The sequence below is a fragment of the Chlorocebus sabaeus genome, chromosome 21 (genome assembly GCF_047675955.1).
Source record: "Chlorocebus sabaeus isolate Y175 chromosome 21, mChlSab1.0.hap1, whole genome shotgun sequence".
NCBI classification, from domain to species: Eukaryota; Metazoa; Chordata; class Mammalia; order Primates; family Cercopithecidae; genus Chlorocebus; species Chlorocebus sabaeus.
This window is the reverse complement of record NC_132924.1, coordinates 38,919,648-38,946,253: the sequence shown is the minus strand read 5'-3', so window position 1 is coordinate 38,946,253 and position 26,606 is coordinate 38,919,648. Positions and strand designations below refer to the sequence as shown.

The 26,606-nt window shown below is 34.0% G+C and overlaps 1 protein-coding gene across 2 annotated transcripts in view; it reads right to left on the bottom strand.

The window, feature by feature from the left end:
* Positions 1-1,566: 1,566 nt before the first annotated feature.
* The window catches only part of HYCC1 (hyccin PI4KA lipid kinase complex subunit 1), a 73,970-nt gene continuing 48,930 nt past the window's right edge, over positions 1,567-26,606 (bottom strand). The window contains exons 8-12 of one of the 2 annotated variants that reach the window (XM_007981897.3): positions 25,437-25,553; positions 21,892-21,979; positions 20,919-21,078; positions 7,240-7,535; positions 1,567-6,451 (exon numbers count right to left, since the gene is read on the bottom strand). In XM_007981897.3, the coding sequence (XP_007980088.1) occupies positions 7,267-7,535; positions 20,919-21,078; positions 21,892-21,979; positions 25,437-25,553 (634 nt within the window). In that variant the 3' untranslated portion in view covers positions 1,567-6,451; positions 7,240-7,266. The remainder of the gene's footprint in view (positions 6,452-7,239; positions 7,536-20,918; positions 21,079-21,891; positions 21,980-25,436; positions 25,554-26,606) is intronic. The other variant, XM_007981896.3, reaches the window with a different exon arrangement.

Genomic DNA, 26,606 nt, shown 5'->3' with positions numbered 1-26,606 from the left:
TTTACCAAGCGATATAAAAGTGAGAGTCCTAAGATCTGTGTTCAAGGCCTAGTTTTGCCACTCAGCAGCTAGGTGACCTTAGCCAAGTCCTCTACCCTATCGAGAGCTTCAGTTTCCTCTTCTGTAAAATGGGGATTCTATGCACTTTATAGGATGATTTTGAGGATAAGATGATCATTTTAATTACACATACTAGCTGTCACTACTATCACAATAATACAAAGAAAATAATAAAATAACTACAATTGCTTGTAAAAAATCTTTCTTTACAATTATAAAACAGTTATCTTGATATTAACAAAGGTTGTAGGAGGTGAGTCAACTACGTGGACTACTGGAGTTACTGGAAGAGTGCATATTGCATAGGACAAAATACTGCTTACAAAATCACCACTCTGGTTCTCTACAAATACCCTTCTAAGAGTAGTTAAGAACACATTTCCTAAATTACTTAACTCCTTAGATGAAATGGAATTAACCAAACATATAATCAACTACAAGCCAGGAATTTTTTCAAGGGTCTAATAGGCTCTTTTTTCCGTTTTGTTTTTTTTTTTTTTGTTTGCTTGTTTTTTTGAGATAGAGTCTCACTCTGTTGCCCAGGCTGGAGTACAGTGGCGTGATCTCAGCTCACTGCAGCCTCCACCTCCCAGATTCAAGCAATTCTCCTGCCTCAGCCTCCTGATTAGCTGGGACTACAGGTGCCCGCCACCACACCCAGCTAATTTTATTTTTAGTAGAGATGGGGTTTCGCCATGTTGGTCGGATTGGTCTTGAACTCCCGACTTCAGGTGATCCACCGCCACCTCAGCCTTCCAAAGTGCTGGGATTACAGGCGTGAGCCACCGCGCCCAGCCATAGGTTCTTTTTTCTAAGTGCATGATATAATGCAATTCATGTAATGCCACTGAGATTTCCTAAAGCCAACAAACAAAATTCTAAAATTGTACTGTTAAAGAAAACACTGAAGACTTTATCCTTGATTCTTTTCCAAAGCTAACATCAACCTAACTCATGTATTCACTAAATGTCTAGATACCTACCATGCACAAAGTCCTATCTAGGTACTAGGGGCATATGATCTCTGTACTCAAAGATATAGACTCTTTCTTCTTCTTCTTCTTCTTTTTTTTTTTCTTTTTAAGAGATAAAATATCGTTATATTGCCCGGGCTGGTCTCAAATTCCCGGGCTCAAGTGAACCTCCAGAGTAGTCGGGACTACTACTCACCACACCTGGCAATAAAGATTCTAAAGTTAGAAGGACAGAGTGATGTTACCTAAATTTGCCTGTGCTTCTGATATGACAAATAATCCGCCACTGGTGCATGGCCCATAGAGCTCATCTTCATCTTTGGATAAATACGAGTGGACCTGTCATACTCCTCAGCCCTATGACATATAAAGCACAAAGCCAGGAATGAGGTCATTGTCTTATCACTTACCCCCAAAAGCTCTCAATGGCTCAACTCACCTAAGTCTTCCTCCTTTACTCTGTTCCTTCATATCATAACTTCTGCAAATTTTTATAACAATTTTTTAAATGAGTAAACTGATCTGGAAAAAATATTTTTTTCAGTTTTTATTTCAATAAAACAAGAGGCAACACTTGTGGTATAAAGTACTGCATATGGAGAACATTTACGCAAATATACAAAAATTCAAAAAACTAAACTCCAGTTTATTTCCATAGCCTTAAGAAGGTAGGGAACACATAAAAATATCCAAAGTCAGAGTTTATTCTTTAGGAATGTAAACTCTAGGAATATAATTAGAAACAAATATATTTACTATGAAAAGATTAGTATCACCAAATGATTAGAAATAAAGGTAAGAGGTACACAATAAGCTCCATATAAGAGAAAGCAACAATACGTGAAATAAAATATTGGGTTTATGGTAAAAACTTCCTATTAAGACACAGGTACTCTAAAACTCTACTATAAAAAAACACAAAAACATCTCCCAAAATGTTCACTGTTAGTTTCTTTAGATATGCACAAGTTACAAAGTATAGAAAACAATATATTTACGCTCTCTGATAAGAATTTAACAATAGTAAACATAAATCTGAATAAGTCAAAGTAGTGAGTATAATTTTATTAAGCAACAAATCTAGAAGTATGAATTCATGCTCATTAAAGGACTAGAGAGTTTTAATTTTTCATACAAAGACTGGGAAGACACTATTATACATTAATTTATATCTACAATGCTTTAAGTACCCATCAAATTATTTTTCTTTTTAAGTGGTTTTTAAAAAATATTTTTCAGTTACATTATTCAACATATATATATTTCCTTGATGTGCTTCCCTTTAATATAGATTTATTGTGCCTAGACGCAAATGTTAACTGCCTTATTTTAAATATTTGTTTAAAATTATGTCTCGGACTACATCTGTTCTCCATAATTCAACAGTTTTAACATTTTAGTTTTATTCTTCCAAAATAGGCAAAATCCCTTAAAACTGGGATCATTTTGATCTATTTTGGTTTTAAAAATATATTTCCCTTTAATTCAACTTTTTTTTTAAAAATGAGTAATATTTGCTCAGCAGTTGCTTCACAGTTGAAAAGGGCAATGAAATATTGCTTTTTCAAAACAAACTTCAGTCATCATTTAGATGCTGAGAATTCCAACTCTTCAAGTCTAGAGAGCTTGCCTTAAAAATTTCCATAGTGGTATACAAAGGACTCCAGGGTGCTTTCCTGTGGCTTCAGGAAGGGAAGGGAAGACATTTGCCCTGGGTACTCTGGGACAGTCCCTTGAAAAGTCTACTTTGTTTCTCTCCCCACTTGGATTCCAAAAAGCTAGTGCTGGCTCCAATTTCACCAGAATACTCCAGGCCACTGGGTTTTCAAAAGTGAGAGGTTGGGTGATTTCAAGAATCTATAGAGATTTAAAACGTGCAATGGAGCCACAATTTCTGTTCAGATCCTCTGAAATATAGGGTGCAAGACCCCAATTGTGTGTGGAATCCTTCTCATGATAAAAATATTATTCTGGATACTTAGGAGGTCTGTGACCATCAGCATCTTCATAAGAAAGTGACCTACAAAAGCTACCCCAACTTTAAAATTTGAAAGTTGAGTGGGGAGAAAGTAGTATGGATAATAGTCATTGTTACCATAGTTAAGAGTATCCAATTTTCATAATTTCTACAAAAACTTTCAATGTGTAATCCTTATTTGAAATAGTATCAAAGGAACTATAAAAGAATTTTGTTAACATAACTCCACTCTCCAGAAAATCAATTAGTGCAAATCATTTGAAGCAAAAAATCAGAACCATTTCACTGAGTAAGCCTTCAGAGATATTTTTTAAAGAATATACAAATGCAAGTTTGTTGTGCAGTATATAAAAGGGTAGCACCCCTTTTCATACTTAAAATTTCAGGTATTTGCAGCTCTGATTCCATTTATAGTTAACAAGAAAAATATAAACTGTTACATTTTTTATTGCAAAAATAAGGATCATTAGCAATTTAGAATTCAAATACTTAAGAAGCCATATGTCAATATTAATAAACTAATTAATTAGCTGTCAAAACCAATGAAGATTATAATGACCTAGTGTCTGACACATTTGATCTAGAGCTGTGAGACCACTGGTAGTTCTACATATCAGACAAGTAATTTGTTTGCACTCTGATACATTCTTCTCATAACAATCACTTGGGAACCTTGTTAAGAATGCAAATTCTAATTTAGTAGACCTAGAGTGGCACTGAAATTCTGCATTTTTAACAAGATACCACATAATGCCAATCCTATTTACTGGTCCTCAGACCACACAGCTAGCAAAGGTCTAGAAGAATACCCAAATGAGGTTCCATTACAGTGGTAGAACATGAAAATCTGATCTCTCAACTGTGTCAGCTAACATTTCCTCAAACTTATTCTACAATGTTTCCTAAGCACCTCAACTTGCTTAAAATGCCAATCTTACAAATTAGTTTTTAATAATACCCACACTATTAATAACTATGCACAGGGGAAATTCATTGGTAAAGAATGATAAAAAGACATCTGTAAATTCACAGTGACATTTTACAAATATTTTAAACTGTATACAGGGTTCCCATTAAGTTAATACAATATCAAGTTTCACTGCCTGATTGCCTTACAGTTCTTAACTACAATTTATGGCAACAGATCTTATTCCATTCTGTTACTGGAGCTTAAAAAAAAAAATCAAATTCATTTATGTCAAAAACCACATTGTAATCAGGGCTAATGAATGAAAACCAGTTCATGCTTTTTGAAGAATTCAGTTTAAACTGGTAGCCAAAGCAATTGCGGTCAAAACTATGTTCAGAGTATAAATGCTTTGGCGGCCTTCAAAGCGTACAAATTTTTCACATATCTGAGCTCTGCATAAGCAGGTACAAGAGGAAAACACTGGCATGCTCTCTTGGTGACCACAGAGAGGGACTATGAAGAAGGAAACCGCTGTGTACTCACAGTGAAAGAGCCAACCGGACAGCTCCTTAGGACTTCCTCAACAGTCAACTGACTCAGCCTCAGCCCTGCTCTCTCTCTGAATGATGACTTAAGTACACTTACTTTACAAGGGAACCCCAACGATAGCCAAAAGGACCACTGCTAGCAAACACTAAACTTTTATTTCCATCTAGAGGTCACATACAGATACATACAAGTTTGTCTCAACTTCTGCTATATCATCTTTTTTATTTTTAATTTTTAGTTGGGAGGTAACTAAATTGATTATTCTTTTGATATCATACTAAGATATTTTAAATAGGTCTATTCACAAACAAGAAAGACATTTCTTTTTTTTCGTATTTTAAATTTAAGAACACAAACATAAACAACTCTAAATTAGTTAATATATAAATGTCCTTTGTCCATATTTTACTATCTTTATTTTCTTTCATGACATTTTATAGACGAAAAATGCATTTGCATACAAACAATTCCATATTACACAGTGGTATCTTGAGAGCTGTGTTGCAAGATTTACATTGATTTCCAGGAAGTCTTCCAATGACGTATGCTCTGAATTATAGGAGTCCAAACTAACTAGGATTTCTAAAGTACAGCAGTAGGGTAAATCAGCTTTATGACCTATTATACCTTAATAATTGAAAGGGATCTTCACCTGCTAAATCCAAACACTTCAAAACAACACACCTACCAGCAATCTGATTTTTGATATAAAAATGTTTCAGAGATAACAACAGAAATGCCTCTACCCATCCCCTGGAATCGTATAATATTCTAGGTACTGGGTTACCAGGCATTTTCCAGTGCTTTGAGCAAATTGTTCTAATCATAAAGATGATCTGCTTACTAATATTTTCATCAGGTGCTTTTCATACACATCATTTTTGTGTTTCCACACGCCTGTTTTTCAGATTGGCTTCCTGACCAGGAGCTGGAGAATTCCTGGAGTTGTGCCTCTGTCCCATCCTCTATAAAACAGTTCCCATACATAGATACTCCCTTTGACTCTGAAGGTCAAACACACAGCCACCAAAATAGGAGCTATTAAAAACCCAAACCAAAACAAGAAAAACTACCTTATAACCTCACATGAGACATAACCAACTTGATCAGACAACCTGTCAAAATTTATTGTCACTGATAATCTTAGGGCAATAATAACAAATAAGAAGGGGGAAAAAAAGACTCAAACCAAGGGGAAAAAATCTTAATCAAGAAATAAAAAAAACCATATTTCAACTTACTGCAACCTAGACAATCTTCCCTTCATAAAGTCAGGGGAGCCTTCAGAATTTAAGACATCAGGGCTCCTGTCAGGAACACGGATGAAAGACCCAGGGTACTTTCATAAAGAAGCAAAGTTGTATTTCTGGGTTCACTGGGTTATGGGAGAAAAATACGTTACTAATTAATCTGTGGACAGAGTAATGCTAATACTAGGAGGTCTCTGCTGACCTGATTGATGCTTCATTGGAAGTTCAGTTCTTTCTGAAACGTAAATAAGCTTTTCTTCTTGGAGACTACAGGCTGAAAACCTATTGGCATCTGTCCCAGCCCCACAACCAACAGCAGATGACGGGTTATGTGGGACTGTGACACCACTGACTTGTTCAAAGGATTTACTAAATACAGTCGCTGCGGTTTTAGCCAAACCATGGCTACTAGGCTTAGGTAGGGATTGGCTGGTTGTTAGAGTAAGTCTCTTCAAAGAGAGAAGCTCAAGATTCTCACTTTGGGCTCTCTGAGTTTGTTTTCGAGCAAAGTGATCTTTGCAAGATTCCCCTGTAGTTTCTTTTTCTTTTCCTCCAGTTTTGCTTCCTCCTGACCGTCTCTGGTTCTTTCCTATACTTGTCTTGTTACTACAATTGTGACTACTGTTTGATAAACCCGACTGGCTGGTACTAGACGCAGCCCTGGAATAAAATCCCTCGTCAACTTCAGATATCTCCATCAGTTCTTCTTGACCTGTTAATTCTGTATTTCCTAAACAAAGAAATGACAAAGATTAATTAACATTAAATATTTTAAGCAATCTTTTTAAATGATTAACACCAAATCAGTTATACTTTAAATAAATTAAGCTTTAGCATAATTTTATAAAGCAACAGATTATAGAAAATCAAAGGATAAATCAAAACATTATAAAAATGTGAAAAATAGTTCATTGTAATTAAATGACGGTAATTTATAGTGTATTAAACAACAAGCATGCCATAAACCATACCCCATTATGTTTTTAGAAAGAATTCTCCTATTCATGCGAAAGATAAGAAACAATTAGAAATATTATCACACAGTAAAACTAGGGGTGAACTCTCCTTCAGTAGCAAAGCAGTATAAAATCAAAGCTCTTACCAAGGAACTTTTAAAAAATTCGTATTAGAATACTTTAAAGACTTTTTTAGAAGGTTGCACTCTATACTGTAGATTATTTTATCAAATTCAAAAATCTAGACTATAAATATCACAAGCTCAAATATAAAATTCTGTACACATTACCCTTCATATCAAAGATGGCAAAAAGACAAAGCTGAAAAAGTAATTTTAGAACTCCAAACATAAGCAGAAAACTATTTTAGAAGGAATTTTCTGCCTCAGTTTTCATAACAATTTACTAAAAGACAATATAGGTATAATCATTCCAAAGAGCATTAAGAGTCATTGAGAAATGTGGTGCATAATTCATGCATTTGGATTAGATTACATGCAAAATTTTTGTGACTGTGCAACTGCTGCTTAACATGCATCAGTGGCCCTTTGCCTTAAGATACCTTGGAGTGCAGCTATAAAGTGCTCTGCTAAAACTGCACTCTGCCAGGTGAGTTTATTCCATCCTCCATCATTTTTCTTACAGATTTTTGCCTCCTGATCTCTGGCAAGCCTTTGCTCTCAGTTCTAGGATCTGTGGCTGTTTCCTGCACACCCTGTATATGCTGAGCATCAATTTCTCCTAGTGTTCTGCCTTTTTCCCCATTCCCGGTTCTCTCTCCGGCCACATTTGTGACACTAATCTCAGGAATGACAAGGATGCCCAATTCAGTAGTATCATTATTGTTGTCAGGTTGCTCTAGAATTGAAGATGATAAGACAAAATGATGGATGAAAACAAAACAAAAATGTGAAATGAGAAAAGCAAAAGACTCAAAACAAAAATTGGATGACTACTGTTATGAATTAAGCCAAATATTTGCACTGTAGTAATTTCCATAATTTATAATACTCTGATAGCACCAGAGACAATAGGGTCATATTCTTTAATTTTAAATGACAAACAAAAAATTCACAGAGCATCAATTCACATTCTGCATTTTTTTCACACACACATTTCACATGAAATATGAAAGATAAATTTTCTAATAAATCAAAATAAAATTTGTTTTTAAATTGTTCTTTTTGTGTTCTTTGGGTAATTTTCTAGTGTTTTTAAGATAATATGGTGACCACCTGAATTTATGTCAAGTCTTAGGCAAATGTTCAAGGATCTACAGCCAAAACTTTAGCTTTTGTCAACATTATGAACAAAGCCACATAGAAGTTCCCCTTTGTACTCTTAAAATTCTAGTTTTTTTACTAGGCTACATTGAGACTGACTTAATAAACCATGATATTTGGGAAAATGCTTATTCACATATGATATCATGGTTAGTAATGCCACAGGTATAGTTTTTGTCTCAGATATATATCATCTATTATTAATAGTAAATATTAATGTGGCTTTGATATAGTTAAGCAGTTGATTTATTCAGACTCATACCAATTTCATAAATTTAGTTCATTACTAGACTGGAGAAAAATAAAAATGGATTTGGAAAAACAAATTGGCTGTCAGCCCTTTATCTGAAAACAGCCATTATAAATGAAACAAAGAAACAAAACTCCTAACTAGTTAATACCGACAGACATTATTTTATTCTGGTCTTAAATAACAAAGGCATAATGTTATTTAAAGCTGTCGAGGAGTTATTCATGTAAATGGGAAAAAGTAACATAAGTATATCTAGAAGGTGACAGTAGTGAAACAAAGTTCAAAGCAACATAAGACCATGTAAAATAGCATATACTTTTTAAAAACTGTAGACCACAAACCTGCTTACAGGACATCAACTATTTTCAAATATTTTTAGTGATAGGATTATCAGACTCCCACTAATGATGCTAAAGGCTGAGAAACAGTAATAGGTAGTAAAAGAACAAAGGCCAGAGCCACATATTCCTGTGGTTCCCTAAGTTAGCTCCACATTGGTATCATCTGCACATCTTTAAAAACTACTGATGCCTGGCTCCAACTCCCAAACATTCTAATTTATAATTAGTGTAAGATATTATCTGGGCATAAGATTTGTAAAAGCCCCAGGTGACTAATGTGTAACAAAGTCTGGGAACCACTGCTCTATTCTGATTTTCAAATTTTAAAAACTTAAGACAAAAGTTGTTACGGGTGCCTTGGATACTCCATACTCAGCAGCAATACGCACTTCTGGGAGCCCGTCCTCAAAGCTTTATGGTGCCTCGCACTGCTGAGCCAACATGCTGGTATAATTATTTCCCCTTAATTAGTGCTTCATAGGCTTTTGACTAAAGGTTCTCTAAAGTTTTTATTTCCTAGATAGGCTGCAGAATGTTGGTGAGGTAGTAGTGCACTGCTGCTTCTGGGTGCTCTCTAATAAAGGTTTAATGAAACTAAAAAGCTCCAACCAAGCCTGTTTCTAATTGCTGACAACTGTCATCCAAGTGAGGGCAAATAAATTCTTATTGAGGTACATGCCAGAGGTCACTGCAACTGAGATAAAATCACCATGGCACTGTGAAGGCCAAGACTTGTTTATTTACATTGTAGAAGCTGTTTCACAAAAGATCTACTGAAGGGATCTCCAGTCCAAAAAAAAAAAAAAAATCAAACTTTGGAAATTATCCAGACATAAAAAAGGCAATGAATATTAAAATTTAACAAAATTTTAAAACTAAGCATAGGTGGCCTCATAGAATACAGAACAATACTTACATTGAATTGCCCTAAGTCACTTTCTTGAGAGTGTCCACATATATTATTCAATTATAATCTCAAAACAATCTATTAGTGAGCCTCTGAAGTAGGCAATTTGATTCCCATTTACAGACAAGGAAACTGAAGTTCAGGAAGAACTACACAACTATTCAGTGGGGGAAGTTAACCAGTAAAATCTTTTAACTTCAAATGTCTATTCTAACATACTATAAATACTAACTCTAACTCTTCAATTCATTTGAGTCCATTTGAGTTAAATATCCTGACATCCCACAATTAGGTTTAATTTACTTGTGTAGACTCCTGGTCATTTTATAAAAGCAAATAACTTACTTTGAATGGAGAGCCAGAGAAAATAAAAGTCTGGAAGAAATCCTAGGAAAGTAATTACTCTTGAGTTTAGGTCTGTTCTTTTTTTTTTTAATTGGGTCAATTTTTTAAAAGATGCCGAAGAAAGCTATTAATCTAAAATGGTGCTTCAGTGGCAGAAATTTAGGATTTTGCAAGAAAAACTAGAAAATGACAGGGAGAATATTACATAAAGCAGTACTAGGCAACTGAAATGTAATCACATTTATCAGAATAGTGATAAACGTCCGCAGCCCAAAAAGCAATGATATTACATTAAAAAAAAATCATGGAATTAAATGGCAAGTAGAAAAACGAGATCATGTGTTTTCCCACAAACACAAATCTTTGACTAATTAATTGATATTTATTATCACTCAAAAATGGTTAACAATGGCAGATTTTTTAAACTGCTTATTAAATTTATAAGAGCAAGTAATTCTGTACAGAGCTAGAAAGAACAGAAACATAAATCTCAGAAAAACTACAGAATAAAGAAAGATAATTAAGTAATCCAAACAAACATTTGTTACCTAATCCCGCTCTCTATCAGCTCTCCGACTTCTTTCCCTGTGTAACTCTGTGACCCGACACTCCCACCCACACTGTCTTACTGCTCTCCTGGCTGCTCTCTTCTCCTGGTGGCTGAATGGCTCACTTCCTTACTTCAAATCTTTTTCAAAAATTTCCTTTACAGTGAAGTCTCCCTTGGTCAACCCATCCAAAGTTTTAATAGCCCCCACGTTTCACATACCCTCTTCTTTGTTTCTTCTTCTTAGCACTTAACACTCTCTATTTAACCTACAATTACTTATTTATCTTTTTTACTAGACCTAAATTATATGAGGAAGGAGTTTTTAAAATTTTCATCTAGTTGCTACTATATATCTAGTACCTGGAAAAGTAGCTTGTATATAGTAGGTACTCAAGAAATCTTTTTTTGATGAATTAAGTGAATATTCTGTTATCAGATTAAATTATTAGAATAAATAAAAGTAAGAAAACATAACAGAAGATATGAGAAGGGTAAGCTGTGAATGTGTTGACTGGATAAATGAAATACATACAGCTTATGCTAATAAGAGTTTTTATATGGCAAAGAAAAGCAAAGCCTCTTTGTTTTGGAAAAGTGAAGGAGCCGTCTCTAAGTGTAGGTTTAGCAAGATGCTTAGGTCAAAAAGGTCATTTGTAAAATCTATTTTTGCATTATGTTTTCCAGAGGATAGCATATATAGCTAAAGAGTAGACCTTAATCCATTCTTTAAGAAAATTATATAGAAGATGCTGCAAGGGAATATAAATGCATAATAAACTAGATTTTGTTTTCCCCAGAACTTAACAATCTATGCAAATGAAGTCATGATTAATCCACACCTTAAAAAAAAAAAATACTTGACTTCAAATAATTCAAAAAGCTCAAAAAAGATCCAAAGAGAAACTTCTCAGGATATATTTTATTTGTGTAACCTCTTATATGCATAAATAGGTAAACTCTCCACATGTAGAAATGAAAGTTAAAGAATACTTTTAATAGACATTTCCAAATTAGTTCTCAAAGGTACTCAAATTATTTCGCCCTAAAAAATTTCTTCCAGCTTTAAGAAAAAAAGTGAAGCAAATTGCAAATAATGTTAAAACCAATCGTGAAAATTTGTGATTTCTCTCAAATGTCATTTTATAATCCCAAATATCTATTCTATTATGTCACTTACAAAACCACTTTAGCTTTTGCTTTTATTTGTTTTATGGCTGCCCTATTTACTAAAGGTGGTAATTTTAATAAAATAATAATTCATTTATTCATAGAATTTATACATCTCTGTACTCAGATTACTTTGAGTCTAAAGGCATCTGGCTATATGGGGTGCTTACAAACTTATTTGTGAAAATAATAAGCTGAAGCTTTAAAAATATATTATTTGTCTGCATCATACAATTTTTATATGAATTATGAAAAGTATTTTAAATTAGAATAAATCCCAAAACAAAGTCATACACATTCTTTTACAATTTATGAGATGTAGATATTTTAAATGCCATAAAATACCAGAACAAATATCCTTTAATATAGTCATTTTATGTTTATAATATATTCTGTTCAATGGAGAAAAATGTTATCTATATTCATTAAGCGATTCTTTGCAGTGTTATTTATAATAGCAAAACTCAGAAACAAATTTCTTAACATATTAGAAAAATGATTAAGCAAATGATGAAATATCAACTCAATGTGATATTATGTAGCCATTAAAATAACTGTATTTACTAGGAGAAGTAGGGAAAATGTCTGACAATATTAACTAAACAAAAACAAAATACCAAAAACATTTAAATAGAGTACAACCATGAAAACATACATGCATAGAAAAAACTAAAATGAAAATTATTTAAATATTGGAATTATAAGTAAATATTCCCTAACCTAGTTTACTATCATGTTGTTATACTGTTCTTCAACAAAACAAGAAAAGACCAACTTGCTCACCCTATGTTATACATTTCTTTATCATTCACTCACTTCTTCATGCATTCAACTAAAACGTTGAGCACCCGTAATATGTCAGACATTGTTTTAGATGCTGGGGATACAACAGCCAAAAAGACAGATTCTGCCCTCACTATATAATAAGGGAACAGAGATCACAATGTAATATTGGAACTAAGTAAACAAGAGAATTTAAATAGCAGAAAATGCAATAAAAAAAATAAGATGGGAAAGAGTAAGTAGGGTAGTAGGGGATAAAAGTACTTAGATGGGTGGTCTGGGAAAAACTCTTTGAAGAAGAGATGTTTAAGCTGAGGTGTGAATGATGAAAACCTGCTAGCCACACAACAATCTGGAGTAAGGGCAGTCAAGGTACGTTTCACTATTCACATTTCAGCTCAAATACTCCAAATAACTGGACAATGTCCCTAAGGCAGAATGGCTTAGTATGTTGAAGTGTTAGAATGAAGGAGTCTAATGAACTAGGGTGAGAGTGGTCTTAAAGTGAGGTCAAAGCAGTAGTCAAGAGGTCATATCACCAGGGTCACATATGCCATAGTACAAAGTCTGGATTTTATTGTGATTACAGTGGATAGCCATTGACAGCTACATGGAAAAACTATTTGCATACTGTCATACTTTACTAGCCTTTTTTATCAATAGAAGTCACATTCGCATAACACAAAATACTAATCATAAAGTGTGTCCTGAGTCAGAAAGAACAGCACTGTGGCAATGCTCAACCTGAGCCAGTATTTACAAGGCAGATTAGAGGAAAGCAAAGCTATCACAGAAACACAGGATGGGACCCCACCGCAGTTAAAGGGCTACACTCTGAGCAAGGACAAAAACAAAGACTCAGATGTCAAAATCTGAGCTCTGAAGCAGTAAGCAGACTGTCTAGGTAAGAAAAGAGCAGCCTGGGGCATACAGAAAAATAGTCTGGAACAGGACAATTTATTTAGACACACCAGTTAGGAGCTATTAGCAGTCTCCATAAGTGAAAAACAGTCAGATCTTTAGCTTTGGTTGTATACATGGTAAATGACAGAATTCTCCTTATTGAGGTGGATTCAATTACTCTCAGTAACTTCTTTTGTCATCTTTATTGAGTCTCAAGTTTTAAAAAAAAAATCCAATAGAGAATTGCAACATAAAGCTGCTGCAGGACCAGGTGAATCCTTTATGATTATTACAGATCCTCATGACCACACAGCACAGACCAAAAACAGGTCAGCAACACCTATTACAAAACTACCTATAAAAGCTTATTTCTTCCTTGGTGTGCAATGTGCAGCAAATGCTCATAAAAAGGTGGAGAAACGAGGAGTGCTCAATAAACAATCATAATAAATAATAACTTTCTCAACTACTACAAGATTTATGTAAGTCCCCCTTAGTAAAACTGTAGAAGACAGTAATTTATGAACAAGTTTTTTTGCCTCATAAGACCATTAATTCTGTCACTGGCTGGAAAATTTTTCAACTTCATTTTACCTGGAAATAAAATGAGATTTTTTGTTTTCTTCAAAAACAGTCTAAGTCAGGATTCTGCACACAGTCGTTCTTTCCTCTCTCAAACTTAATATCCACGTGTCAAACATGTCAACATATTTCAGCTCTTTGGTTAACATGTCTTTTTTTCCTTGAGTAATCTAATATTTCCTAATATTTTATTTTGTCCTCCATGGAAGTTCCATATCGAAAATGCCAGTTAAAATTCACAAAATTTTTGGTAAGAAATAAATGCTTTTTGTCCAAATGTTTTATCTTCTATATTGGGAAAGAAAATCTGTTCCTCAAATAGCATTTTATAATCTGAAAGTAATGGAGCTTCTCAAAATGATACTAAAAGCATTTTCATTTTTAAAAATAAAACTGCCAGATAATTTTTTATTTCCTAAATTTCCTTAATAAATATAGACAACCTTTCAAATAAAAACATACACATTAAAAATGTTTAATTGCCGATGTAAAAATTATTCCAATAGACAATTCTTTAAAGTTTACTACTTTGGGGTTTAAAATTATTACCATTTCTTTGTTTTTCAAAATTCTTCTGTAACTGTTGGCAATTTTATTTCTCCTCAACTGAAGACTTTTCTCATAGTCGTAAAATCAGATTTACAAAATAGATGTTCCATTTCAAGATTTATTACCATTTACCTTTTGTAGTATCTAGAAAGACAACCTTAAATGCTTAAAAATATTTATAAATAAATATTATTTATATTTACTAAAATACATCTATTATAATTTTTCAGATTTGTTCAACAATTAGTACTTCTTTGCTTTATCAATGTTATTATACAGTAGAAATTTATTAACATTTTCTAAATCAATAACCAGTTTTAATGTTTTCCAATATGAATTGCAATCTTTGTTTCTTTTCTTTTTTCATCTAACAAGCTAGTACTAAACCACTGAATGAGCAAATTATGAAACAAATCACTTTCTCATTTTTTTAAATAATATCTCTTTGACCTCTGTTATAATCATTTAACTTTATTTAAATATGATGGCATCCATTAAAGAGAAGCAATTATTTTAAATGCTGAAAAATGCAATAAAACTGCTTTAACAACATGAAACTAGACTTTCTTTTTATTTCAACTACATAAACTTCATTTAGTCTGATTTTTCACATAAACACTGCATATAATTAAATATTCTAAAATTCTCACAGTACTTATTTTGCATCATTAAGTTAGAAGACTTAAAAATATATACAGTTGCTATTTTTAATTCTTTTTTACTACTTAAAATTTTGTAATCTTGGATCCCCTAAATGAAAATAATTCAATGCATTGTTATTAAAATACACCATTTAACATATGCCAGGACGAAAAGTAGGGAAACATTCAAAGTATCTAGTTTATAAACATTCCTTTTATTACTGATACCTACTAGTTGCAAACAGTTATAACTGTACATAAATAAGAAACATAAATTTGGTCTATGTAACTTCTATTTTTATGTTAACTTGGGATTGAAACAATAACAACATTTTAAAAATCCTTACTGTAACAGTGACATACACATTAGATAATAAAGTTAGAGTACTGTACTCCAATACCACAGAACACACAAAAAATCTTTAAAGTAATTGTTACTATTACATAACATGTGTACTTTTGTGTTTGATGCTATACTCAAACTAAACAAGTTTAACTCAAATTGAGAAAATCCAAATTACAAATTTCAAAAACTTAGAATTTTGGGAAAGTACTAAAGAATCACAGGACAATTTGAATAGCAAACTAGCTAATAAAAACTTATTAAAAATATACTTACTGTGTAGCTAGTAAAACAAATGAAACTGTTCTTAATTAATAACCTACCTTTATGTAGTGCTTTAAAGTATACCAAATGTTTTCACTTGTCTCATTACCTCACAAAGGCGCAAGTGGGAAGAATGATGGGCAGCAATAAAAAAAATCGAGATTTCACTGGATAAGTCTTTTGATAGTTGGCAAAAATTATAAGCACTCATTATTTGTAGCTACAACTTAATTAGGGAACTTTTAGAGAACAAATGACTGGTATTACAATAACTATTTTGAAAGAAAGGAGGAAATCTCTTACATTGCTCCAAGAATAGGTAATTTCTTAAAAAGTGGAAGAAGAATGAGTAATCATGGTAGTAGTTAGCTGTGGTGAACAGAGAGAAAATAGCAATTAGATTTGCTCTAGAAAAGGAGGAAGGAGGCCGGGCGCGGTGGCTCAAGCCTGTAATCCCAGCACTTTCGGAGGCCGAGACGGGCGGATCACAAGGTCAGAAGATCGAGACCATCCTGGCTAACACGGTGAAACCCCGTCTCTACTAAAAATATAAAAAACTAGCCGGGCGAGGTGGCGGGTGCCTGTAGTCCCAGCTACTTGGGAGGCTGAGGCAGGAGAATGGCGTGAACCCGGGAGGCGGAGCTTGCAGTGAGCTGAGATCGGGCCACTGCACTCCAGCCTGGGGGACAGAGCGAGACTCTCTTTCAAAAAAAAAAAAAAGAAGAGGAGGAAGGAATGGGAAAACACAAGGAAATAAACAAGTATAAACTGTACACTAGAATACTGGAGTGAAAAGAGAACTCTTCAGGGACTTAAGAAAAGGAGCTTTTTAAAATAGCTGAAATGGTAGATGATAAAGGTATCTTTGGAAACGACATTTAAGAATGACTATAGAATTAAAGCATAATTATAAAGAAATACTTTCTATTTTCCTTTAACTTTTTTTTATTTTTAAAAGGAAATGTTTAAGCAAAATTGAATTTTAATTATTAACTTGAAAAATTAATGAATTATTTTACTAAATTTTATCTCATTTTTCTTACTGGAATTTTCATTTTGACTTTTATTATGGTCATAATCTATTCAGTCTTCTCTAAACTTATTGAATGCTTTTTAAAGTTTATTTTATTATTATCTTTCTCCAACTGTGTTTTACTTTCAAATTATGACGTCTAGATAGCCCTCAATTTGTAGGTGACTTGAAAATCAGTTTGAAAAAATACACCTTTGCCTTGAATTATTCGCCATCTGTAGACTAAATTAAACACAATATGCATAAAAGAATAAGCAATACGTAAAGTTTTAATTCTGAAATCATGTTCCTTAGAAGTCAAAAGCAGCAATTCTACAGTGTAATTTTATTTCCCAAACATATTTATTGACATAAAATGATAAAGTCATTAGAATTTTCTCAAAGATTTAAACACAAAGTTTAAAAAATTTCAAAAACACATTAAGTTAAGCCATGTCCATACAATGGTTTAACTTAAACTGAAAAGTGGGGCAAATCAAGCAAACACACCATTAGTTGTCAAACAGATCTCTCCAAAATAATACTCAGTTGAAACCAATCTTTCTTTACAAATCATCCTATTTAGTTGACATGAGGATGCACTGTCTGCTCAAAACTTAAATTACAGGTCCTTACAAATGTACCACTCTGGTGCGGGATATTGATATACTGGGGGAGGCTATGAATGTGGGGTCAGGAGGTATTTAAGAACTCTCTTATTTTCCACTCAGTTTGGCTGTTAACCTAAAACTGCTCTAAAAAATAAAGTTAACTAAAAAAATAAAAATAAAAAACAGAGCCAAGCAAATAACAGGACTGGTCAAAATACAATTCTAGAAACCTGGGTTGACAACAACAACAAAAGCAGGGCCAAGGATGCATATTCTGAAATGTGTAGAAATGTTAAGGATAAAGTAATTTTTAAACTTCCATTATAATACTTTCCATTAAAATATGTTGTGAATAATTCTTAACCTTAGGAAAAAGATGGTAGATCTATGAAGCATTAGAGAATCCTAAAATACATTCTAGAATAGCTTTAAAATATTTTAAAATGTAAATAATTAAAACTTTTCAAAATTCATTTTAAAAACACTACAGTGTGAGATTGGGCTGTAAAGAAAATGGAAAGATTCTTCTGTTACTGATAATAAAGGAGAATAAATGTCCACTAATTGCTCTAATTTAATGTATTTGCTGGCTGTGTAATAATTTTTGGTGACTCAGATATGCAAACACACCAGTACATTCACATGGCTTAATTACGTATATTCTTTCATGGTAAAGGGAGATGGAAAAGAAAAAAAAAGCAAAAAGCAAACTTTTACTTGGCTCTTTCCATGAGAAAACCTCATTCACTCCTTTCCCTCTTCTATCCAGAAAAGATAGAAAGAGGAGAAATTAGGAGAAATGCAATAATAAATAAAGACAAATAAGTAAAAGAAAAAGGGAAGCGCTCCAACAGAAAAAAAAAAAAAAGGCCAATTGCTTTCTGCTTTCTAAAAACTAGGAAAACAAAGAAAGAGGCAAGGAGAAAGAGAAAAAAAAAAGAGTATTTCTTAAAGTTCATGGTTCTTGTTCCTTCTCCTTTCCCAACCCTCATGACCACTGGCTTAGGGTGGGATATTCTTTGTTTCCACTGTATGATAGATACAGTTGAGGGTTTGGGAAGAAATTCGTCCTACTGTGAGAGTTGGTGTGGTGAGAGAATAGTAGGGATATGAGTGGGTAGGATGGGAAACACATTCAGAGTTCCATTAAATATAGAAACTCTAAATGTATTTTCACACAGCCATGAACTGAACTTAAACATTCTATAGTCCTATGTTTCAGAAACATTATGAGATAAAAAGGCTGCTGTGGCTCACCCTGGGATCTACAAGCCCTTTAATACTGTTTCTAAAGAAATGTATAAACAAATTTTGTTTTGATTTATATATAAATATCAACAACAGAATTTATATATTAATACAATTAAATTTAAAAATCTATAATTTGAGAAATTTGTAATTTATATATAAACAAAATTAAATTTAATAATCTATTTATAATTTGAGAATTGTCTATATATCTAAGAAGTACAGCAAAGGTATCTACTTTCCCCACAGGAAGCCAGTGTCTGTTAGAGAGCCTAGAAGTAGGAAGCAGGACCATGAGGATGGAAAATAGAAACCTTTTAAATTCAGCCGAACACGGTAACTTTACTGCTCTAAAAGGGAAAGCCAAGACTACCCTAAAAAGGGAGAAGACTGCAACCTACCTGTAGAGGCAAATAAGAAGGACTTAGGAGTATTTTAGAGTCCACTGGATAAAAGAAATTCACACTAAAGAAGAGTGATGAACAAGGCTAAATTGTATTCTGTATCTGTTCCATGCATGTGACTTACTTTTTATAGTTCGTTCACTTATATATTCTCATCTGTGATTTTATTGTTATAATAAACAGGAGTTTCCCAAGTGTTAGAAATGTGAAGGAGGACAGGTGATAAGAATACTACTTTAACGTGGGTAAAATCCTAAGACAGAGTGCTAACCCCTCAAGTGGCAGCCAAAATGGAATCTGGAAGATATGTAAGAATCTGCTAGATACAATACATTCAAGCAGTCTTTTCTCTTGTTTTGTAATTTTTTTCCTATAAAACATTTCTGGGAAATGGCTTCCATTTTATTGCAGGGTACAAACCTCCTTGTTTAAATGTATGCCTGGACATGCACACAAACTCTCATACACACGCACACGCACAAATACAAGGGAGCATCAATATTTCACATTTTTAACTGCAGGACCTACATTTCTCTCCCTAATTCCCAATATGTCTACCTAAATAGCAAGAAAGAAAGTGGAAAAGAAATTAAAATTCATTCTTGTGCTTCCTGTAGCAGTAGCTCGGGAGCACTTATAGCCACAGTAACCACTATGATCTGCTTCCTTGCCTCCATGCCTGTTTTCACACATTAATGCCAAAACAGAAAAACCAATCTCAGGGTAAACCATATCTAATTAAATGACTTTCTACCTGTAATTTAGACCCATTCAGTAGCATAATTTGAGAATTGTCTATATATCTAGGAAGTACAGCAAAGGTATCTACTTTCCCCACAGGAAGCCAGTGTCTGTTAGAGAGCCTAGAAGTAGGCTGTTTAGACTGTATGTTTTAAATGGTGGCATAATATGCCTTGCTATTGGCAGACATCACCACCTCTTTTATGCTTTCCTATGGAACTTTCAAGAATGGCCACACTTTAAAAACACCAAAAATGATCACTAGGTAAGCTGGATAATCATTATTCTTTTCTGACATACAATCACCTAGATTCTTTAAGTGAAAACAATGGCAACTGTTCTCATGATCAGCTTTCTAGTTTACCATAAATAGCTCCATTCTTCTCCTCCTTTCCCATTTTCTCTATAGAAACCATAACACAACCGGAACTAAATATACGAAAAGAAACTACTATTTTCACCTCAATTTACAGGAAGAAGAAAACAGAGAACGGATTTTGTTTTACTTCTAATATAGATGTTTGCTTAGGGTAAAGAAGTAGCTTTGTGCTTCCCACCATGGTTACCTTCTGAGGAAGGTGATAATTTCCTTCTTAGACTGGTTGTTGACACTACAATAACGTCTAGATAGGAGGGAAGTTATAAAAAGAATACGAAATTAAATAAAGAACAATAAATTAAAAGACAAGGGAGGGAAATAGGAAAGCATTGAAAAAGCCATAATGAATGAAACTGACTTCCAGTAAAATTTTAAAATAATAAAATGAAGCAGACAAGCAGCAGACAAGAAGGGATATATATATACACACACACACATACAGAGAATCTTGGAAGAAAATTAACTTCAAGAAAATACAAATAACTAGTGTTGCATCAATACTATGGCATTCTTTACCAGAAAGTCCAGACAAAGTGTTTAAAGTCCTTATTAGTTGTTCTACTTCAATATGTAAATTACTTGCTTAATTGAGAAATCAGAAATATTAATTAAGGAATATTTGCAAATACTTTTGAATACAAGCCCAAAATGTATGAGTAATTTTAAAATGCATTTTCCTTATTCTCCTACTGAAATAACAATTTAAAAATGAATACAATTTTTAAATAAATTTTCATTCATATGTGTAACATAAGGGGCTCCATTTTTCTTATTGCCTATTGCTCCTAGATAATAAATTAGGAGTTAAGGACAACTCCACAGCTCTTTCTTCCAGACTACTATTTACTGAAGTTAGAAGTTATAGCACTGTAAGTACAGCGAAAAATGTAAAGAAATGAACAATGGTTTGACTTGAAGAGTTACGTATTTCTTACCATGTCTTTTCCACCTATGACCCCTTATTGACATGCTGGTTACTGCATTTCTTGATATTCTAGAGGAAGTTGGTGTGATTTCAACTTGAATACACCTTGTACCTTCCTTATTAGATTTCATGGGACCATGAGGCAATGAAGCCTTTATTGCATTAGCAACCTAAGAAGAAAAAATATAGTTTAAGATCAACATGAGCAGATGTATTATCTTACCCTTAGATAAAACATGATGCTAAACAGGCTTATACAAAGATGCTCTTCCCAAGCATTTTAAAAGATGATACAGAAATCCTCTAAGATAAGAATAGGAGGCTCAGGGGGAAATTCATGGTTTAAAAAATATGTAAATGATAAAGTTAAAAATTTCAAAATATTCAATTAGATTTCCAAATGCCTAATGTTAATTAATAAATGCAGCTAAAGTATGTTAAGGAGAACAATTCTTATAAGTTAAAAAGACTGTTAGGTGTCTAGGAAGTCGGTCTAACAAAAATTTTTATTTTGGCCGGGTGCAGTGGCTCACACCTGTAATGCCACCACTTTGGGAGGCCAAGGCAGGCTGATCACCTGAGGTTGGGAGTTTAAGATCAGCCTGACCAACATGAATAAATCCCGTCTCAACTAAAAATACAAAAAATTAGCTGGGCATGGTGGCGTGTGCCTGTAATCCCAGCTACTTGGGAAGCTGAGGCAGGAAAATCGCTTGAACCTGGGAGGTGGAGGATGTGGTGAGCCGAGATCATGCCATTGCACTCCAGCCTGGGCAACAAGAGCAAAATTCTGTCTCAAAGAAAATTTTTTAAAAAATTTATTTGTTACTTTTCTAAGTTATAAAACTTCCATGTAAAACAAGAGCATGAATACACTGAGTATTAATGACATATTAATGAACTATGAATGGCTCTCTCAATTTATAGTTTTAAATTGAGAAATCTTAAATTATAAAATTTACATAAATAAGTCAGACACCTACCAGCAATGGCTCTGGATATAATTCTAGCTGGGCTCTGTATATAATATCATCCAGTGCTTTTTGAGCGAGATCCCATTCTCCATTGTAACTATAAAATTAGATGAATTAAACAAAGAAATTATAATTATTTATAACTGAACAGAATACGCCGGGCGCGGTGGCTCAAGCCTGTAATCCCAGCACTTTGGGAGGCCGAGACGGGCGGATTACAAGGTCAGGAGATCGAGACCATCCTGGCTAACACGGTGAAACCCCGTCTCTACTAAAAAATACAAAAACCTAGCCGGGCGAGGTGGCAGGCGTCTATAGTCCTAGCTACTCGGGAGGCTGAGGCAGGAGAATGGCGTGAACCCGGGAGGCGGAGCTTGCAGTGAGCTGAGATCTGGCCACTGCACTCCAGTCTGGGCGACAAAGCGAGACTCCGTCTCACAAAAAAAAAAAAAAAAAAAAAAAGAGAAATTGTCTTTACTGAAGAAAATAAAAGATCAGATTAGCACATTGCTTAACATTCTACTCCTCTTAAAAATGTATTTTTAAATCTTTGAATTCCTTCGAATTGCATCTAAATGCCTATTAATAGCAAAGAAAATTTTATAGATCTACATTTCTTCTCTAAAGAACATGACTATTTATAGAACAGAAATAAAAAAAGCTAAGGCAATTTCAAAGCATTTTATACTTTCAAAGCAAATCAGGGAATAATAAATTATATACCTTAGAATAATGTTCAGAATACTTTATGGCCAAATTACTCTGTAACTCCCACAGTTTTTAATGAGAATATACAACTAATGTGGCTTGCAGTATCCTGAGTAGTTATTTCTTTGCATTTTGATAGTCACTTAGATGTGTATTTGCTACATGTTGCAAATAGCAGAGCAACATGAGGGAAAAAGTATGTGTGCATGTGTGTGTGAGTGTATGTGTGTGAGTGTATATGTGTGTGTGTGTGTGTGTGTATGCATAATTTTCAAAGATATGCCAAACCCTTCCTAAAAATCAGCTAAATTACAAAAATGAACAGAGATATAATGGCTTGATCAACTGACAACAAAATAAAGAGGTATACATTACATCAAGAGTGCAAGCGAGGCCTAAAAACTGGCAAGAATATTACTCCCACCATAAAAACAAGATAAAGCCAGATAATCTATAAAATTATAAATTCTCATGAATCCATCAAAGAGCCGAGGTCACAAGGGCATCCACATAGCCGGAACCCCAAGGAGAGATAGGTGCCTCTAAGGAGAGATGGGCCACAATACAAGCAGGTAAGAAACATTTAGCTAATCTTCTTAACAAATTCCTAGAAGCCAAATTGCTAAAAGGTACCTCATGGGCTAGCAGGAGAGTATAGGATCTCCAAAAGCACATACAAGTGGCAGCTTGTATCCACCACAGGCTCTTCTCCATAAATCTCCTTTAGGCACTCACAAGAAAAACTAGAAACAGGACAGGTCAGAGAAAACTGCCCTTGATGGTATAGGCCTGAAGGAAAAGAGTAACCTCTCCGTAAGAAAAGTACAAAGACCCAGCCAGATGCCTTTATCACATGGAACAAAAATGTTAAAGCCTTTGGGGAAAGAGCAGCAAACCCTTTCACCCCCCAGGGTACAAGTGAAGACCAATTTGGCTCTGAGGGTAAGGAAAAAAAAAAAAAGCAAAAAACCTCTTACTCTATGCTGAGATAAGTAGAGGTATCATCACTGAAGAAGGGGCAGGACCACTGAGAAACTCCCATCCCTGAGATGCAGGGACATGGGATCAGCCTAAAACTGAGGCTGGACTAGGACAACAGAGAACATTACCTCCCCCATTTCCACGTGCTCCCCTCCAAGCCACCACCCCAACCACCATCAGGCTAGTGCACACCCAGAACCAAGCAACAGAACTCTATTGTTGGAGGAAGGGGTGAGAACATGGAGAGAAATCTATCTGCAGTGGAGGCATACAGGGAATGCTGAAAGCTGAGGAAGGCTGAAAGCTGAGGAGGAAGCAGGAGTATTAACAAAAACCCTCCAGCAATCCAGCTCTCCACCTAAGTACCAGGTGGCACTAGAGGAATTTGAAGTAGATGGTGCCCTGAGGGTAACCATAACAACAAAACCCAATCCTAGTTCACTTCTGCCTATAATAATTCCACTAGCAGCCTAGAAGAGGCATGCCCATTTCCCGTCATAAATAATATTTACCTCAGTCTCCACTGTCCTACCGCTGAACAAAATCATGAACAATAAAAAATTACAAGGCACACAAAAAGCAAAACAAACAAGACCAACTCTGTCAAGAGATAAAGCAAGCAGTAGAACTAAATTCATAGATGACCTAAATGTTGAAGTTATTTGGGAAATTTATTTAACTATGACTAATATACTAAAGGCTTTAGTGGAAAAGGTGGACAACATGCATGAACAAATGAAGATTTCAGCAAAGAGACGGGAACTACAAGAAAGAGTCTAATGAAATGGTTAGAAATAAAACACAGTAACAGAGATGAAGAATGCCTTCAGTGGTCTCCTTTCTAGACTTGACCTAGTCAAGGAAAAAAATCAGTAAACATGAAGATATATCCAACAGAAACTACTCAAACTGAAACACAAAGAAAAAAGATAAAATAAAGTAGATCAGAGCATCCAAGAACTGTGGGACAATATTAATGGTCTAACACAGGGGTCAGAAAATTTTTCTTAATGGGCCAGACAACAAGTATTTTAGGCCTGTCGGCCATACAGTCTCAACTATTCAACTCTGCCATTGCAACACAAAAGCAGCCATAGACAATACATAAACAAACAAGCATGACCGTGTTGCAAAAACTTGACAAAAACAGGCATCAGGCCAGACTGGGCCCAGAGACGATAAATTCTGCCTTTAAGAAGTTTATAAATTTTGCCTTCAAAAAGTTTATACTCTACTAGAGAAAATTAAACGTATCAAGTAAATATCATGCAAAGTAAATGAGACATGTATAATAAGAGAATTATAAAGTAAAGGATAGGGTTCAAAGAAAAATACTAGTACCCAAGTCATTAGGTAAGCCTGAGACTGAGCACAAATACTAGAAACTAATAGAAAGCTAATAATAAACTATTTTTAATCAAAGAGGCTCTGAAATGTTTTTTAAGAGCTAAAGTTTCTGGCAATGGGAAAAGATATTTCTTGAGGAAAAAAAGCTATTTGGAAATTATAGCAAAAAAAAAAAAATGAAGAAAGAGACTATGAATATATTTAAGTGTTACTAATTTTCATTCCATCCTTGAATTCAAGAAAGATGGTAAAGTGTTTTAGTTGGTTAAAAATTCATCAGAACTTTAAAAGATATGTTTCAAACTAAGGTAATAGTTTTAAAGTATTAAAAGTATTTAATAAAATAAAGAATTTGAATGAATATCTTCCTTAAATAAAACTATTTAAGATATTCATTCATATTCTTAAAGTATGTAAATCACTTATCTATTGACATTATAATATAGTGACAATAGATTAACAGACTATAATTTTCCAAAGAAATTAAAGGTTTACTTTGCGTATGATGAGATACTTACAAGGCAAAATAAATCCCTGTTAACATTTGCACCATGAATCCTGAAGAAACTGGTATCCTGCTACTTATACCTTTGTATTTTCTTACATGTTGTCGAGGATATCCACAAACACAGATTCTAGAAAAACCAAAATAAATGTATTTGTAAAATTGGTAAAAATTTAGGTAAGTTATTTTAACATTTATAAGCCAACAATGTCCTAGGTACACTTTCATAACAAATCTAATATTTATGAAACAAAGAATCTTTCCAAACAGAACATTTGTCTGTAATATATTCCTGAGTAAGTTATACCAGGAAAAAACATATAAAGTTGAGGTATGTAGATACATAGAGTAAGTGAACCAGATTCACTCACTGGTTAGTTCACTAATTTTGGTCAATCAATTATCAATGATTTTTGGGTACCGCTAAACCTATTATATGAAACTTGGCACTGTCCAGGCTCAGTGGCTCACGCCTGTAATCTCAACACTTTGGGAGGCCAAGGCAGGTGGATCACCTAGGCCAGGAGTTTGAGACCAGCCTGGCCAATATGGTAAAACCCCATCTCTAGTAAAAATACAAAATATTAGCCGGGCGTGGTGGCATGTGCCTGTAGTACCAGCTACTAGGGAGGCTGAGGCAGCACAATCACTTGAACCTGGGAGGTGGAGGTTGCAATGAGCCAAGATCGAGCCACTGCACTCTAGCATGGGTGACAGAGTGAGATTCCACCTCAAAAAAAAAAAAAAAAGAAAGAAAAAAGAAACTTGGCACTGTCATAAATAGATGTGTGGTATGACCCACAATTCCTGATAAAGTTCTTGACACAAACTGTAGGATCCAAAAAAAATCTATAAATTAGACTCAAACCTCATACAGTATACCATAATAAACTTCAGATAGATTATAACTCTTAATTTTAAAAATCACAACGGACATAAAACATAGGCAAATAGATACATACTCTTTGCACGCTACCTAAACATGACACCAAAGGTAGAACCCTAAAGAAAGATCAATAGATTTTACCATTTTTTTTCAAGAAACTACCATAAACAAAATGACATGTAAATAAATATTTATATCATGGCACATGTATACCTATGTAACAAACCTGCACGTTCAGCACATGTATCCCAGAACTTAAAGTAAAAAAAATTTTAAAAATTTTAAAAAGACATGGAA